At 37.1% G+C, this 15,328-nt stretch overlaps 1 protein-coding gene across 3 annotated transcripts in view; it reads right to left on the reverse strand.

The window, feature by feature from the left end:
• SSBP2 (single stranded DNA binding protein 2) overlaps positions 1-15,328 on the reverse strand; it is a 189,493-nt gene that overhangs the window by 47,008 nt on the left and 127,157 nt on the right. For all 3 annotated transcript variants that reach the window (XM_030466779.1, XM_030466778.1, XM_030466777.1), the window contains one exon: positions 1,448-1,507. In XM_030466779.1, coding sequence (XP_030322639.1) covers positions 1,448-1,507 — 60 coding nt within the window. The remainder of the gene's footprint in view (positions 1-1,447; positions 1,508-15,328) is intronic.

A 15,328-nucleotide genomic window follows, 5' to 3' on the forward strand; every position in this document is an offset into this window, starting at 1 on the left:
ATTATGCTACAGATCTGAACTGAAAATACCATAATGTGCAGGCAAAAAATGCTTCTGAAACTAAAACTGCCGTCTGAACTTTCACAGCATTCACCACACCCAGTTTCTACCTGCCAGTATTTACAGTGTCTGAAGCACAGGAAGGAAAACAAAGTAATATGTGAAACCCAAACAGTGCAGAATCTTTGGCACAAAGAGGACTGAAAGGTGCGAAAATCAGGAAGATATTTTGTACCGAGTTACAGTATGTTTATAGAAAATACTTCACTAAAGTGTTAATGACATTACACTCTTAATTGTCTCTTGATGATTCCTTCAACAAGGTTAATTACATTTCCCTCGAAATTAAGCAGCTATGGTACAGACAACTTTACCAGGTCCCAAAGACCACCACATCTTATTTGGAGGAACACTTGAAGAAGTCTTGTGACCTGACACATGCAGCTCACCACATTTCAAACTTCAAATTTCTGGCAATATTGAGTGAGTGCTGAAGACAAATTTGTTGACATTATGTTATACAGATATAAAAAAATAGCCAGAACTGAGGTTGGAGCAGAAATGTCGCTTCATCAGGCTGTGACAACAAGAAAAGAAGCCCGGGTAGTCTAAGCTGCTCCAAAAAAAGCCGTTTCATCTGACCTGTCAACCTTTCTCAGTACTGTAAATGACCCGGTTCTTCTTTCAGAGCTCTACTGACATTTTTCTGTCTGCTTATCTCCAACTTTTCATCTACTGACAACCACTTTCTTCTTGTCTATCTGCATGAAGTAGAACTTAAAACCAAAAATGCTATCTGCTTCCAGAACCATCTTTTCACAGATGGGCCAATAAAGGTCTCTGCTGACGAACAGCAGCTCATTACTCATTCATCTTACACTGGCAGGCATATCCTTTGATGGAGATGAGAGAAAATTGGGAATTGATGCTTTCCTAAAGCCCTCAGAGTGTCTGTAAGAGACATAGAGCACTTTATGACATTTGCTTCTCACCAATTATCCCCATATTTATTGTGAAATACTAAATACAACAAAGAATAGAACGAAGTAATGCATTTCACGTAGAATTAAACAAAAAATTCTCATAGCTAAGTGCTTGATGTGGTTATGTAAGTTCATAGAGTGTAACAGCCATGGGGATATTCTTCCTCATCTCAGAGCAGGCAGCATTGGCTGGATGGGGTTCATGCAGCACCATGCAAGGAAACCACATCCTCCCTCACATACATGAAGATTTTCAGGTGTGAGCACTGATCAGGCATAGAAAATTGAGCAGGGAGTAGCATGGCATATAAATAACTGTTTAATGGTCAGACAAAATGGGTGGAGAGGAACTGAGCAACTCTTGCAGTCAGTGAGCCAAAAGTAGTGAAGGAGACAACATTCTCTGTTCCCAGGACTGCACCATCTCCTTGGACCACATCAGTGTATCAGTGATAAATTCTTACCTGATTGGGTATTCTTAAAGGTGGCCTTGGACCTCCAGGGTACCGAGGGGACATGAAAGGCTATGAAAAAAAAGAAATACTGTTCAATAATTCAACTTAGCTTGTAAATACAGTGAGTATGGGCTGTGCCAGACTCACACTTCAGGCATCCAGCTTTTTAAATACTCTCACAGAGCATCCAGTGTATTATTCCTCAATATTTAGCAGAACCAAATAAATTTAGAGGTTCTTAGAAAATGCATCCACTATGGTACATTTTTTAAAACTCCGTTACAGCTATGGCAAATGCAGGACACATACAACTTTCATACATTAGCTGAGAAGAATAACAAGCTGTTTATATTACACATCTGTACTTTCCACTGGAGAAGGGAAAGACAGAAACCATGAAACATAGAAGAAAAATGCTTTGGGAGGTGAGTAACAGAAGAACAAATTGCAAATACTTTCCATTCACCTTTTCATAATAATACAGTAAAATTCAATACAAGATATAACATGTAAGGGAACAGAATTCAAGTTTGTACCATATATATATAAAATCTAGATGTTTTAAATTAACCATACTAATTCAGAGTTACTCTTCCCATCACTGCACACACACCTCCATGCTTACTCAGTACATTTTCTACCTCAAAACCAAATATACACCCAAATCTGTTGTACCATCCTACACCACCCAAGAGTGGCTCTTGGCTTCTACTATACTACTTCGTAGTCCCTTATGATAAACAAAGGACAGCACCAACAAATAGATTAAGCACCTTTACTTATTCCATCTCAAAATGTGACAGGCATCTAGACATCTAGAAAGCAGGGAGATTAGTGGCAAGTGTGAGAATGACAAGGAAAAGGCACAAACATCTGACTAAACAGATGATGAAGAGGATCATTTTGGCAAGCAAATGCACCTATAGCTCCAATATGAAAATGAAGCTTCAGAAAATGAAGAGCTGAAAGTATGCTTTGACTGTGAATACAGGGACAAAAAATTAAATACTGAGATTTTATATCATGAAAGAGGTGTTTTCATGACACCACCATGGGAAGCAAGGGAGACATGAAGGAAAGCAGTCTGCTGGGACTTCCCAGGGGCAATCTCATAATAAATGAGCTGCTGCATGTTTAAATCCACTCTTTGGTATCTCTTCAAGAAAAACCAAATATCCCTACACTGGCACTGCCGCGTCAGCTGTGGCTAAGCACCACTGACAGGTCACTAGAAGTCTATGATAAAGATTGTTTTTAATAAATGAATGGGATATTTCAACTCCATCAGAACACCGTGTTATGAACTAAAATGCCATTGATCATCAACACTAGTAATGCATGTATTAATAGTAGAAACAGCTAGCAAAAGATTTATGTTACCAATAAATAGTAATGGAATTTTTTCTACAATTTGGCAAAAAAAAAATTTAAAAAAATTAACAGACCCTTTCACATCTCAGAATTAGATTAACCTAAAATAATGCAACCTACAAAAACACTTGTTTAAAATATGAACTAGAAAGCAATTTAAAACATAGTTTACAAACTGGAGAAGAAAGTTCAGTGACAATGGGAAATAGGTTGCTTTTATAAAAATAGGCATTTGAAATTCTGTGCTATGGAAGAGGGGGGGCTTTCTGATATCCTTCCTCTGATGGCAAGATTCACTGATAAGAAAGAAACAAAGGGTCATGCATGTGATGACAGCTTTAAAGATGCAGACCCTTGTAAAGCAGTAAAAGTGTGAGGAAGTAAGAATTTCAACTATTTCCAGAAAGGTCAACGAAATGCACTGAATGGAGCACTGCACACTCTAGTGAGTACCTTGGATTTGGCTTACTTCATACAGCAAATGAAACCTTAACTTCATTTACAGTGGTACAGCTCATAAAAGGGAAATCAGCAGTCTCTCAAGTCAACCATACCTTAACATAGATTCATGGCACTGATATTACTGTGTAATGGTGCATTATTGGCAGAACACCTACTCCTTTCAAGCAGGATGGAAAACTGATTGCCCCCTCTCTTCCCAAGGGGTGCCCCCTTCTTACTCAGTTTATAAAGGTACCTAAAACCCCTATTCTCTTGTATAAAATCGAAATTTTATTTTAAAAGCTGAAACAAATACCCTACTGCATTAAGGAAAGAAAGATTCTTACTCATACAAAGGTGCAGTTTCACCTTTCAAAAATATGACTCACATTGCCTGAAAATAAAGAATCTATTTTGTGGGTTGCTGTGACTCTGAGGGTGGTAGCTACTTCAGATTTTTGAGAAGGTTCTGTGTCTAGGTAGGTCTCAAGTTTACTCAATAAAAGCCCCACAGAGTAAGTCTAAGATTCTTCTCCGAAATGGCATATAAGTAATGCACTTTTTTTTTTTGAAACACTGCTTCCTAAGTAGGCATCAAAGCAGACTTTGAGAACCAGTAAAACTATCCTTTCATGACTTGATATTTCACTGCAGTGAATAACTACAGGAACCTCTTCAGGATAATTCTGTCCTACAAGAAGGTTCACATATTGTCTGCATTTATATTTCTGTGTATTTCCCTTAAATGTATTAGTGGAAGAATTTAAACCTTCACCTATTCTTTAAGCAGCTGAACCTAAGTGGAACTGCAGAGAATTACTTCATCCAATAAATTTCAAATAGTTCTTATGGTTCTTGGTCCTAGAGACAGGAAAATATATAAAGAGCTGGGAAGGACAAATAATGTTTTCATGAAGACAAGTACCATTAAATGGTGAGATAATGATTTTCAAGGACAATTCTAAAAGATTGTGTGCTATTTTGGACCGAAGTTTAGTAGTTAAGTTTAACACAAAAATTCTACCATTAAAAACAAAAACTCAAATATTTTCATGTTCCCACTACGACACTTCTTCCTCTCCATCACTAAGGTCATATTTGTCCACAAGAAGTTCTATCAAGATGAATCAAGGCAACAAAGAAATTCTGTCAAATGTTTTAAAGAAAAGAAATTAAATATGAGCACCTTTTCACTACATGGGGAGCATTTTTTCAAGTCCCACACATACACATTGTCATGAACCAGGCACTCTCAAACACATGAACTCAGAAGTAGGAACTTCTTGTCAGATGTTGCTTTGCTCGTAATTACTAAAGGCAGCTGTCATTTAGTCTCCAATTTAGTTTTACTCTGTTGTTAAAGAGCTGCTGAGATGACCATGGCTGTGGGAAGAACAATGGTGGACTGACATTTTTTATGGCTCTCTTTCCTTGACTTGGAAAATTTTCTTCTCCTTCTCTAAACGATATTTGATGAATTTTGCCCAGGGAAGCTGTGGCTGCCCCCTCCCTGACAGTGTTCAAGGCCAGGTTGGATGGGGCTTTGAACAACCTGGTCTGGTGGGAGGTGTCCCTGGAACAAGATGATCTTTAAGGTCCCTTCCAACCCAAACCATTCTGTGATTCTACATTGCAGCACAGAGATAACAGAAAGTAATGGGTTCAGAATATGGACCCCAAATTAAAATGGTGCTCACAGATTTTGAACTGGTCAGTGTAGTACGCAAGAAATACATTCCCCATGTGTTGAAGACTCAGACATTTCTGCCTGCTACCTCAGCCTTATGTCAAGTCAAAATTCACCATCTTGACACTGGAAACCCTTAATGGATCTGCACTAAATTCTCAGACAGACAGACTTCTTATTTGTATCAAAGTTCAGCAGGGCTGATGGTTCATTGCCACAGCAATGACTCAATACTTCCTTGCTTACTCCAGCTAGCAGGGAGGGAGAGGGCTGTCAGCAATGCATGGAGCACACAAACACTCCTTCCACTTAAGGACTGCAGACATTTGATTATTCAAAACATAGTCAAGGTAAAAATAGAAAGGAATAATTAAGCTGGAAAAATACGCCAAAGAGATAGGTAATGTGATTTAATAATGTACCAGTAACTTAAGTAACTGAGCAGGAAGAAGACAAGAGGGGCAAAAGAAATTATCTCCTAAAGCCTTTTCTGTGAGAAATTATGTAGGATACTCTTCAAGTAATATAACTAGAATTTCAGCTTCAGATTTTGCCCAAGTTGTTGCAAAGCCTGTCTACAGGAGAACAATCTCTCAAAGCTGATCTGACTGAGAAGGCTATGACCAGAGTGGCTCCATCCCACAGTAATTTTCCAGGTGCTTAAGTGGCTCTCAAAAGGTTTCTAATCACTACTGCAGCCTTCAAGTCCCTCTAATCTGCAACAGGAACATTATGTGCAGTACAAGGAGGTGTAAACAACTCTATTGCACACTACCCTAAGCTACAATTAACTCCTCAAATAGAGTTCAGGAACTGGCACATACACTAACGCAGTAAGAAAAGAAAAAGAAAAAAAACAAAACCCCAAACAAAAGAACAAACGAAACTAAAAATTAATAACAAAAGAAAAGAACACGAAGCAAACAAAGTAATGGGCAATAATGCCATACCTAAGCCCAGCCTGAGATGTCACCAGCTTTTGAAAACATTTGTCACGCAAACTGCAACAATAGTAGAAGATTCTGGTAACTGTTCTGGAGAAAAGCCAACTAAACACATCTGCCAGCACCAATATATTGCAATTACTGCCTTCAGGTATAAAATTCAGTAATTTGGTATCACAGAAGGCATCTTGAAGAGTGCTGTCACGCAGCTGGGACCACAGGAATATAAGCAGAAGCTGAATATAAGCAGAAGCTTCTTCTAAACTGAGTGGAAAATAAGCCAAGAGAGGAAAAACCTTTTGTGCAGTCACTGCAGAACGTAACCATTCATCAACTTAGAAGTGAAAAAAAACATGTAGAAGGAGAAAATTTCTAAAAAGGAAATTAATACTGAACGATACTAAAAGAAGTGAGAGTACACAAAATAAAACCAAGATGCGAAATGTTAAATGTAAGTTCCCTGCTCTTACTTTTAGCATCCTATCAAGCATCTCCAACAATTTTGTTAAAAATATTTCACAGTGAAGTAGTTCAAGAACTTGAATTATGGGTCTTCACATTCTAGTACTTTTTGGTATCTTCCTACTAAAGAAAGAATCAAACTATGTCCAGGGAGAGTAAATGGTATCTCATAAACTTTGTATTTAATACAAATTTGTGAGTTGTATGTGCATGTGTGCATGTACAATATAAAAATCTTATAAAAAACTATTTTACTTAATTCCTGGGAACATGAGGGCATAAGTTTTTCAGTGAGGAAGTCTTTCACAAAGCAACATTGAAGCAGAGTATTCTCACAACCTACATTTTTGTTCCAGTATTCAGGAAAAATGATATGCATCAGAAAGCTGATGACATAAAACCACAGAAGCTGGCACATCCCTCTGCCAGTTGTGTAATTTTTAATCTGTCTTTTTTCACTTGTTTGTGAGAGTCTAGAATATGGTGTGGTTTAGTTTTCTTGTACCTAACTCTGGTGGAATAAAAGCATTTAAAAGATGGTGTTCTACAAAGTATAGAGATTGCAATAAATGTAATTTTCTTTAGATGTGCTTCCTTTCCAAAATCTCAGATTATAATTTACCTGCTTCCAAATATAGGAATATTGGAATTTCACACTGACATTTTAATCCTTGTAAGTCATACTATTACATTTATTGAACACGTTTCATCCCACATAAACCGTAAAATTTACAATAACCCACAGTCAACTAGCTCATCCTGAGTAGTGCTTTCACATAAAATTCTATTGACATTTTTTCTCTATAGCAATTGAAGTTATCATAAATATCCAGTACATACATACAAAGTGACACCCTGTAACTTGTCTTACTGGATGTATCAACCTCATGTAATAAACACACACACACACACACTAGGAAAATAAATAAAAGGTAGTTCAAAAAAGAATTGCTGCAGGAACTGGGCATGAATAAATGCCCTAACTGTAAAAATACCAAGAGCCAAAATGCCAGTGGACAAAGCTCAGTCTGAGGAGAATAAACTGGAATAAAAATTTCTTGAACAGGACAACTCTGTCTACAGGAATGGAAAAAACTTCACTTTTCTCAGGAGTCAGGGTAGCTTAAATTCCAACATTGCCCTTGATTCACATCAGTATCTTCCCAGCCAGGTGTACTGAAGGGCTTTTTCAGCTCAGTATGTGTTTGCCTGGTCAAAGTGGGACAGAAGGTATGTTTTATTGCACACCACCAATATGCGATGTCCAAGATGAGGGTTCCTGAAGGAAATCTCAGGAATGTGTTTTACATATCTTGGGTACTTCCACAGAGTCACCAGTAAGTGGACTCACCTGGACACCTCTGTCTGGCAGGGTCCTCTTCTCCACCTCAGCCTGGGGCACTGCCACCAGCCAAGGGACAGTGATGGGCAGTGGGAAGAGAGAATCCATCTCTAACAACAGATTCATCCAGACATGGAAGGGGATGCCCATGCCATTTTCTTACTGCATTTTACATAGCTTGGGAAGGCAGAGGAATGGCTTTTGCTTGTGCCAGACAATGCTCTCCAGGGCCATGCAAAGCCATCTTTAAATTCATGGTTTTAGAAGGAAGCAAAACCAGGTGATAACTATTTTTCATCATGCCTTTTTAATTATTATTTTTGTACCTGCATTATCAAATTCAGTGTAATTGTAAATTGGATGTCTCAGCACCCTGAGAGGTGGATGATGCTCCTAGCTGCAGAATGTTTCTTAGGGGAAAATCAAGAGCACACCACAAATTAAAAAATGCAAGGTGAAATACAGTTTTGGCATTCCATATAGAAAGGGACTAAAGCAACACTCATTGTTTTATATAATTTAGTCACCATAATAAGCACAAATTCTAAACTACTTACACTTAGATACTGAAAATGTATCCACAGAGTTAATTTGTACATGCTATGGCAAATTATTTTAAATTCATTATACTGTTACTTGAAGAGCAGGTATTGTAAGCATCCAAGCTGCCAACATCAAGGTCATAAGCCAAGCAGGAATTCTTATGATGAAATAATGTATTTTTTTTAAAGTTCTAAATTATAAGAAGTGAAATAAACAAAAAAATCTTGGTTCTCTTCTCCATTAAAAGACTGAATTCAACTGCCAAGTTACATATTCTGTCTCTGAAAACACAACTCATATTCATCTTTTTGTTTTCAAACTCTGTTTCTGGTTAAAAGGACTGACATCACTACACTAGTTATAATCCAAATTGTGAGAAATAAGACTGGTTTATAGTTTTATTGAATTTTCTTACTATGGTAGCACTACTCAAAAATGACTAGGAGCTAACAATTTAATATAATTCCTTAACACTACTGTATTTTATAAAATGTTTTAGAGATGCTTTACGAATACCACTGATGTGTGTGCTTCAATTTGCAATGAAATGGGGGTTTGTACTCTTGAAGAGCACCAGTGATGACCCACCAATTAAATTCACACAAAATATGTGTGAATTGAATTTATCCAACTTAGTTTACAATTAATACACTTTTATTTGTTTAGTTTCCTCTGCTTCTTTTGTGGACATTTCCATCAGTAATAACAGTCACCACAGTGTATAAGACACTCTTCATTAACACATTTTAATTCTAACCAGGACTAAACTAAATTAGCTCTCAAAATGACACTCTTGTGTTGGCAGAGCCTGCTGATAAGCACAGTCATTTAACTTTCCCTCTGCAAAGCTTAGCCAGGCTATTATCAATTCTTAACAAAAAATTGTTTTCCTATTCAATTGCATTTTACTGTTTATTACACAACCCTTCTCCTCCTTTGCCCCCCAGATGGTCACTCACAACATTAGAGGTCTTTGTTTCATATTTTGCTGAAGTATTTCAGAAATGGGATTTGGGTTACACACTACACATTCTATAATCTACAGGTGTAAATCAAACTAGCTCCACTATAGAGATATATATATATCTCCACTATTTCATGTAAAACTGTTTTAGACTCTCAGCACTAAGATTGGGTTTCTCTCTATGTTGGCCTTTCCTGGCAGACAAACCTATATCCATCAGCAGGTTCTTCTCTGTGCATCATGTGAAGATCCCTGAAAAAATAACTTTAATTATGGTGTTCTAAGAGCAGCTTGACACGCTCTGGCAACTTATAAATAGCAACAGCAAGAGGTATTTTAATTTAGAGTATAGAGCAAAACTAAAAAAAGTTAAAAAAAAAATAATTAAAAAGCCTTTCACAGACATCTGTCTTTCCATATCTAAAATTCCCAAAGTTACAACAACACCAGCATTTCAGATAAATTCTGTACCCCTGGTCAAGAAATTCAGAATAAGCAACACCTAACTTGCACACTCTGCACAGAAAAATGAAGAAACAAAACCTCTTTAAAAATAACCCAGATGCCTTTTGTCCTTAGCTAAGCATTTCTCTGTGATGCTAAAAGCAGGACTGGTTAACTCCCCTGGCTACATCTCCACGTCTCCAAAACCTAAGAAAGGAAGTAGCAGGCACTTCATAACAGATGATCTTTACTAATTGTACTGTTATTACACATGTCTGTCTTTGTGGGAAATACTATCTCATGAGCAAGAAGTTTTAGCAAGAAAGGGGTTTAAGTTCTGCACATGATATTTAATGGAAATTTTGAAATAAATGCAGTTTTGGAAAGGCTGTTTTCCATATGCAATTTAAACCAGGTTAATAGTTTTTACTTTTAATATAATTTTTATTCAATGCAAATACTACGGAAAATGGGAGTATTTTAAACCTGACAAGCTAAAACAAAAACATCAAGAAGTATGCGGATACTCCAAGCTGGAGTTTGTTATTCCTGCTGTTACATTTCACAGAGAAATTATTTCAAAACTACATGCATTATAATCACCAAGGCTTTTGGTTTCAAACCCAAGCACTTGTGGCTCATGTAAAAAGCAGAAGCCAGGTTATGACAGGAACTGAATTAAACTCAGTGGAAGGAAGGATTTATATATCATATATAAATGAAAACCTACTCCTTTGTATCACTTCAGCAGCAAAGTCAATGCCACTTTTGGTATATGGTCAGTACCCCTGAAATTTCTGAGGTTTATCTCACAGAGAACTTGAATTTTCAGGGTAAGATTATCAAGTTGATAACAGATGTCCAAGCTAAATGACTTGTGCCCAGATCCACCCCTTCCCCTTGGAGCACTCCACAGCCAGCCGTAGGTCTGTGGCTGCTTGAGATGCACTTGTAGAAGGGGAGGGAGGGACGTGTGGGCTCAGAGCTGATTTAGCTACTCAAGCTGAGCAGTTTTAATTTGTTCTAACAGTTACGAGTAGTAAAACCATTACCACAACTGCAGGGTAGAATTATCAAAGCCAGCAGATGTCAGATACCTTTATCTTTTTAAAGTTGACTTCATTCTTGGTATTCAGAGAAAACAGAGAGGAACAAACACAAACTACTAGCGGGTCTTCCTAGATACTAATCACTTCTCATTAGTCTAAAACATAAAAATAATTCTAAAAACAGAAATGTTTTAAAATACAGCACGGTGCTGGAAAAAGCAAAAATGCAGAGATCCCAGTTCTGCAAAGCAGCAGACATGCATTTTTTCATGCACTCGAGTACTCCCAATGGATGTCTGCTTGATATGTATACATTTACAAACAACAGAGATTTCAAAAATACAATGAAATTCTTCTAACACTAATATATAAATCCAAGCGGAAAAGATACCACTTTTAAAATCTATTTTCAAAGCTTTTCCAGGCCTACTGAACCTGCTAGCTTTACTCACAAGATGTATTTGCACCTTTGGTAGCATTGCACCCACTTACAGTAGTGTTTTAACAGTCTATGGTGTTTTTCAAGCTTCTAGGACGTCACTCTATCTGCTTTTCCCTGTGCCTAGTTCTATAGCTTTTCTATCCTTCATTTGCAATTATCTCATTTGCTCCACTGGAATTTAGATAGGGTGTAAACAGGAAGCAAATCCAGCTAATGTTGCAGTTATGCTCCAATTCCTTTTCAATGATTTGTGCATTTTTTTTGTTGGTTGGTCGTTTGTTTTTGTTTTGGGTGGTTTTTTGTTTGTATGTTTTTGTTAGAATGCTGGTGTTGGCTTTTTTGTTGTTTGATTTGGGTTTTTTGGGTTTTTTTACGGAAAAAAAAAAGTACAGGCAATGTTGCAGAAGTGGGGAAAACACAAGGAAGGGCAGTGAAAGGGAAGTGAGGAAGCAGGATGCTACCACAGTGAAATGTAGCTGCTTGTGTGAAAATTCAGAGGGGGGTTAAAAAATGGTAAAGCCCTGTGAGTGTTAAGGAAAGACCACAGCTGAAACAGTTCAAAAGCATTTAAAAAGAAGCAAAAAGATTTTAAATTGGTGTAAGATACGTATTTTTGTCTGGCAAAGACCAGTCTGAGACATGTCTGCATCTCCATCTGGAATTAGGAATCCTTATTTGCTGTGCGAACAACGACCCCTCTGTGGACAATTCATAGAAGCAACACAGTCATTCCAAAACAGCTTCACAGGGATGCTAGAAGATTTCTCCCTTCTCATCTTCCTTGCTGCAGGATGCTTCTTCAAATGAGCGGTCTGGGAGCTTGTTCTGCAAGTGTGAAGGGGCTGAAGCAGGGGATCATGTACCCAGTAGATCCCTGGCCAAGACAATAGATTCTGGGAAACCAATACATGTGAGCTAGACTAAAGTGAGTGCAAGGACAGAGTCAAACCCTATGTGGGGTGATTTAATCCCAGCTGCTGTGGAATTAGAGGAGATGTAAAGGTGCCATCTGTATTTGGTTGGGAGGCATAAACCAGTGACTTTTAAGAAGAAAATATTTTACAACCTCACACAGAAGTCTACAAATCCATTTTCTTTCTATATATAAATAGGTCACTATTTCTGTTCCAAAATGCCAGAGGTGTGCATTGCTATTAAACTTTATCTCACTATCTTATTTTGTTTATTTTCACTACTCAAATGCTAATTAATCTCATTTTTTTAATGTCAAATAGTAATGCTGGTCAGTAAGAAAAATGGAAAGTTCTTTCTGCTCTTATGTCTTGCTATAATGATGCTCTCCTAAAGCATTTGATCAGTGCTACTAAAGCACAGCTATGCTAAAAATAATACTTTAGAATAATATGGGTTGAGCTAAACTGCGAATAAACAACTACCACAAGGTGGCAGAACAGCCTTACCTTACTTTGATGGGTTGGGTTTGGTTTGGTTTGGGTTTTTTTTTGCTTTATATAAAGAGGAATGTGTAATATTTGTATTTCATACATGGTGTTGACACATCCTTCCCATGCATTCCAAGTATATATGATGATCACTAATCAGTGAATGAAGGAAAACTACTCGACAGCTCCTTTAGAATATACATGCACTATGGAAATAAGGTTTAAAAAGTCAGGAAGGTTCCTTGCACAGATGCAGACATGGCAAAATTTGGTCAACCATGTAATATAATAGATTAATATAACTGGGGTTTAATTAAATATGCATTGGCATGTTCAAAAATAAGCAATCAGGGTCAGCTATTCAGCAGTGGTAGTTGTCACTAACTTGGAGAAACATGATAAAATCCACTGTATTAGAACTCTAATTCAGTCTGTTAAGAACTGGAAAAGCAACTAAAAGGCTAATAAAATCTGGTGAAAATCAATACTTCTCATTCTGCTTAAAAAATCAAAATATTTCAATGAACACAAAACTTCCCTCTGTCATTTGTTTATTTGCTTACTAACGGTGTTACTGTCCACAAAGATAAGTAAGTAGTCTGCAATTATACAAATGTAATGTATCTAAAATTTTTTAGCCTATTTAAAATCAGTGAAGAGATGGATGAAAATGGGCCAGCACTTCACAACCTGAAAAGCATTGTTTTGTACCTCATCTCAACATTCATGATTCACATGGGTACACTGCTGTGTAACAGAAGAGTATCCAGGCTTCAAAATTTCCATGACCATTATTTTTAAATGTTCATGGTGTGTTTTCTCTAATTGCAAACTGTACCATAACATGCAATTTAAAATTTGATTTTTTTTTTCCAATCTCATTGTCCTCAAGACGAAGAGACTGAGGCTAGGACTGCAGTCTTTGAAGACTTTGCTCAAGTAACACTGCACAGAACCAACCCTAGTGAAAAAATACTGTCCTCAGGCCAGAAAGATAACATTGCATGTGAAAATCTGAGTGTCTTTGAATTCTGTGACCTAATCACAACTGACTCTTTGATCATGAGTGGGTGAATTTAACTCACCATAAATTAGTTTGTTATAACCTTGTGTAAATATTTGCCTGCTGGCATTACAGACATTCCCTACCAGTACCAAATGGTCTCAGATTGCACCACATGAGGTTTAGACTTGATATTAGGAAAAAATTCTTTACTGATAGAGTGCTCAAGCATTGCAACAGGCTGTGAAGGAAGTGGCAGAGCCATCACCCCTGGAGGTATTCAGAAAATGTGTGCATGTATCACTTGAGGACATGGTCTAGTGGGTTGATGGCTGAACTTGATGACCTTAGAGGTCTTTTCCAACCTTAATGATTATATGATTTCATTTAGCCCTGAAGGACAATAACTGCTACTATCTTATTGAGTTCTACAGTTGCTCTATTATTTTGGGCTATCCACAGAGAAGGTCAAAGACTGGGTAAGATTCATCTTTGTGGATGACCATACCAAGAAACTAACAATTGAGTAACCCTGGTGTTAAAAAATGGCACAGACTATGCCATGAATTATTTTATCAACACACTACCTAAGTGCCATTCTTACACCTTAGCTCAAAGTACAAGATGTGGTCTAGACAAGAAAACTGGCAACCTGATGGTGAATTTCCAGACTCAGACTGGGGTGAGATGAATGCCTCAGAAATGTACACAGCCACCTATAAACTTTAATAGTGGTTTATGATGTTTATTGCCCAAGCAATGAATAATCTTTTAAATGGATCAACCAGTATAACATTCCTTTTTTACTTGCGGAGAAATATGAAAAAAGGAGAATTTAAATTGGCTATTTTTTGTTTATTCAGGAAGACCACAGGAAACTTAGGAATCAATTGCAGGATTTTTTTGCATCCAGCCTCACAGTCTGATTACAAATCATTACCCTTCCCTGAGGCTCCATATTTAAGAAAGCAACTCACCAGAAGTCCTGACACACTAGACAGCACCCTCACTGAACTGCACTTGACTTGTTACTTCAGCCTTAGACAAAATCAACTCTGCAACTTGACTGCATTCTCCTATTTGAAGTTTGAGTCTTGTATGACAAAATTACAAAACTATTCCCTTCACTCATCTTATAGTCCCAGATATTCAGTTCTGCTGCTAATGAACCAAGAGTAGATTCACTTAGTGTATAAACTTATTTCCAGAGAATCATCTATTCCATGTACTGAAGGAAGATGAGGACCAAAATAAATTTAAAAAAAGTTATGAAATGTAAAGTGATTTTAAAATATATACACAACATATGAAATTGAGGCACATTCTAACTCCACAAAAACCTATTTTCTTTACAAATTTCACTTTTGAAACCATAAACAATTTTTTCTTTTTTTTGGAGAAAAAAAGCCATTTAGTGGGTGATAATAGCTGTGCACCCTCTTTTCACTGAACCATTTTAAGGTTGGAAAGGTTGGAAACCTGGACCCTCAGCACTGCAGTTCTCATAACCCATCATCTGAATTGAATTATAAAAGTACATGTACAGATATGCAAGACAAATCCAGCCATTGGCTTCAGAACTCCACTTTCATGGACTAGTTATGAAATGCCAGAAACTGCTAATTAACTGGTGGCCTATACATGAAAATCTCATTTTAGAAAGGGCACAGTTTTACAAGATACTGTCTGTGAAACCACATTCTTCCATGTTCATCTACCACCATGAGCTATACTAGCGTGCTGCATTTTCTTTTATAAAAAATTAAAAGAAATTAATTTTTCTTTCTAAAATATT

Source organism: Calypte anna, chromosome Z (assembly GCF_003957555.1).
Source record: "Calypte anna isolate BGI_N300 chromosome Z, bCalAnn1_v1.p, whole genome shotgun sequence".
In the NCBI taxonomy this organism is placed as follows: domain Eukaryota; kingdom Metazoa; phylum Chordata; class Aves; order Apodiformes; family Trochilidae; genus Calypte; species Calypte anna.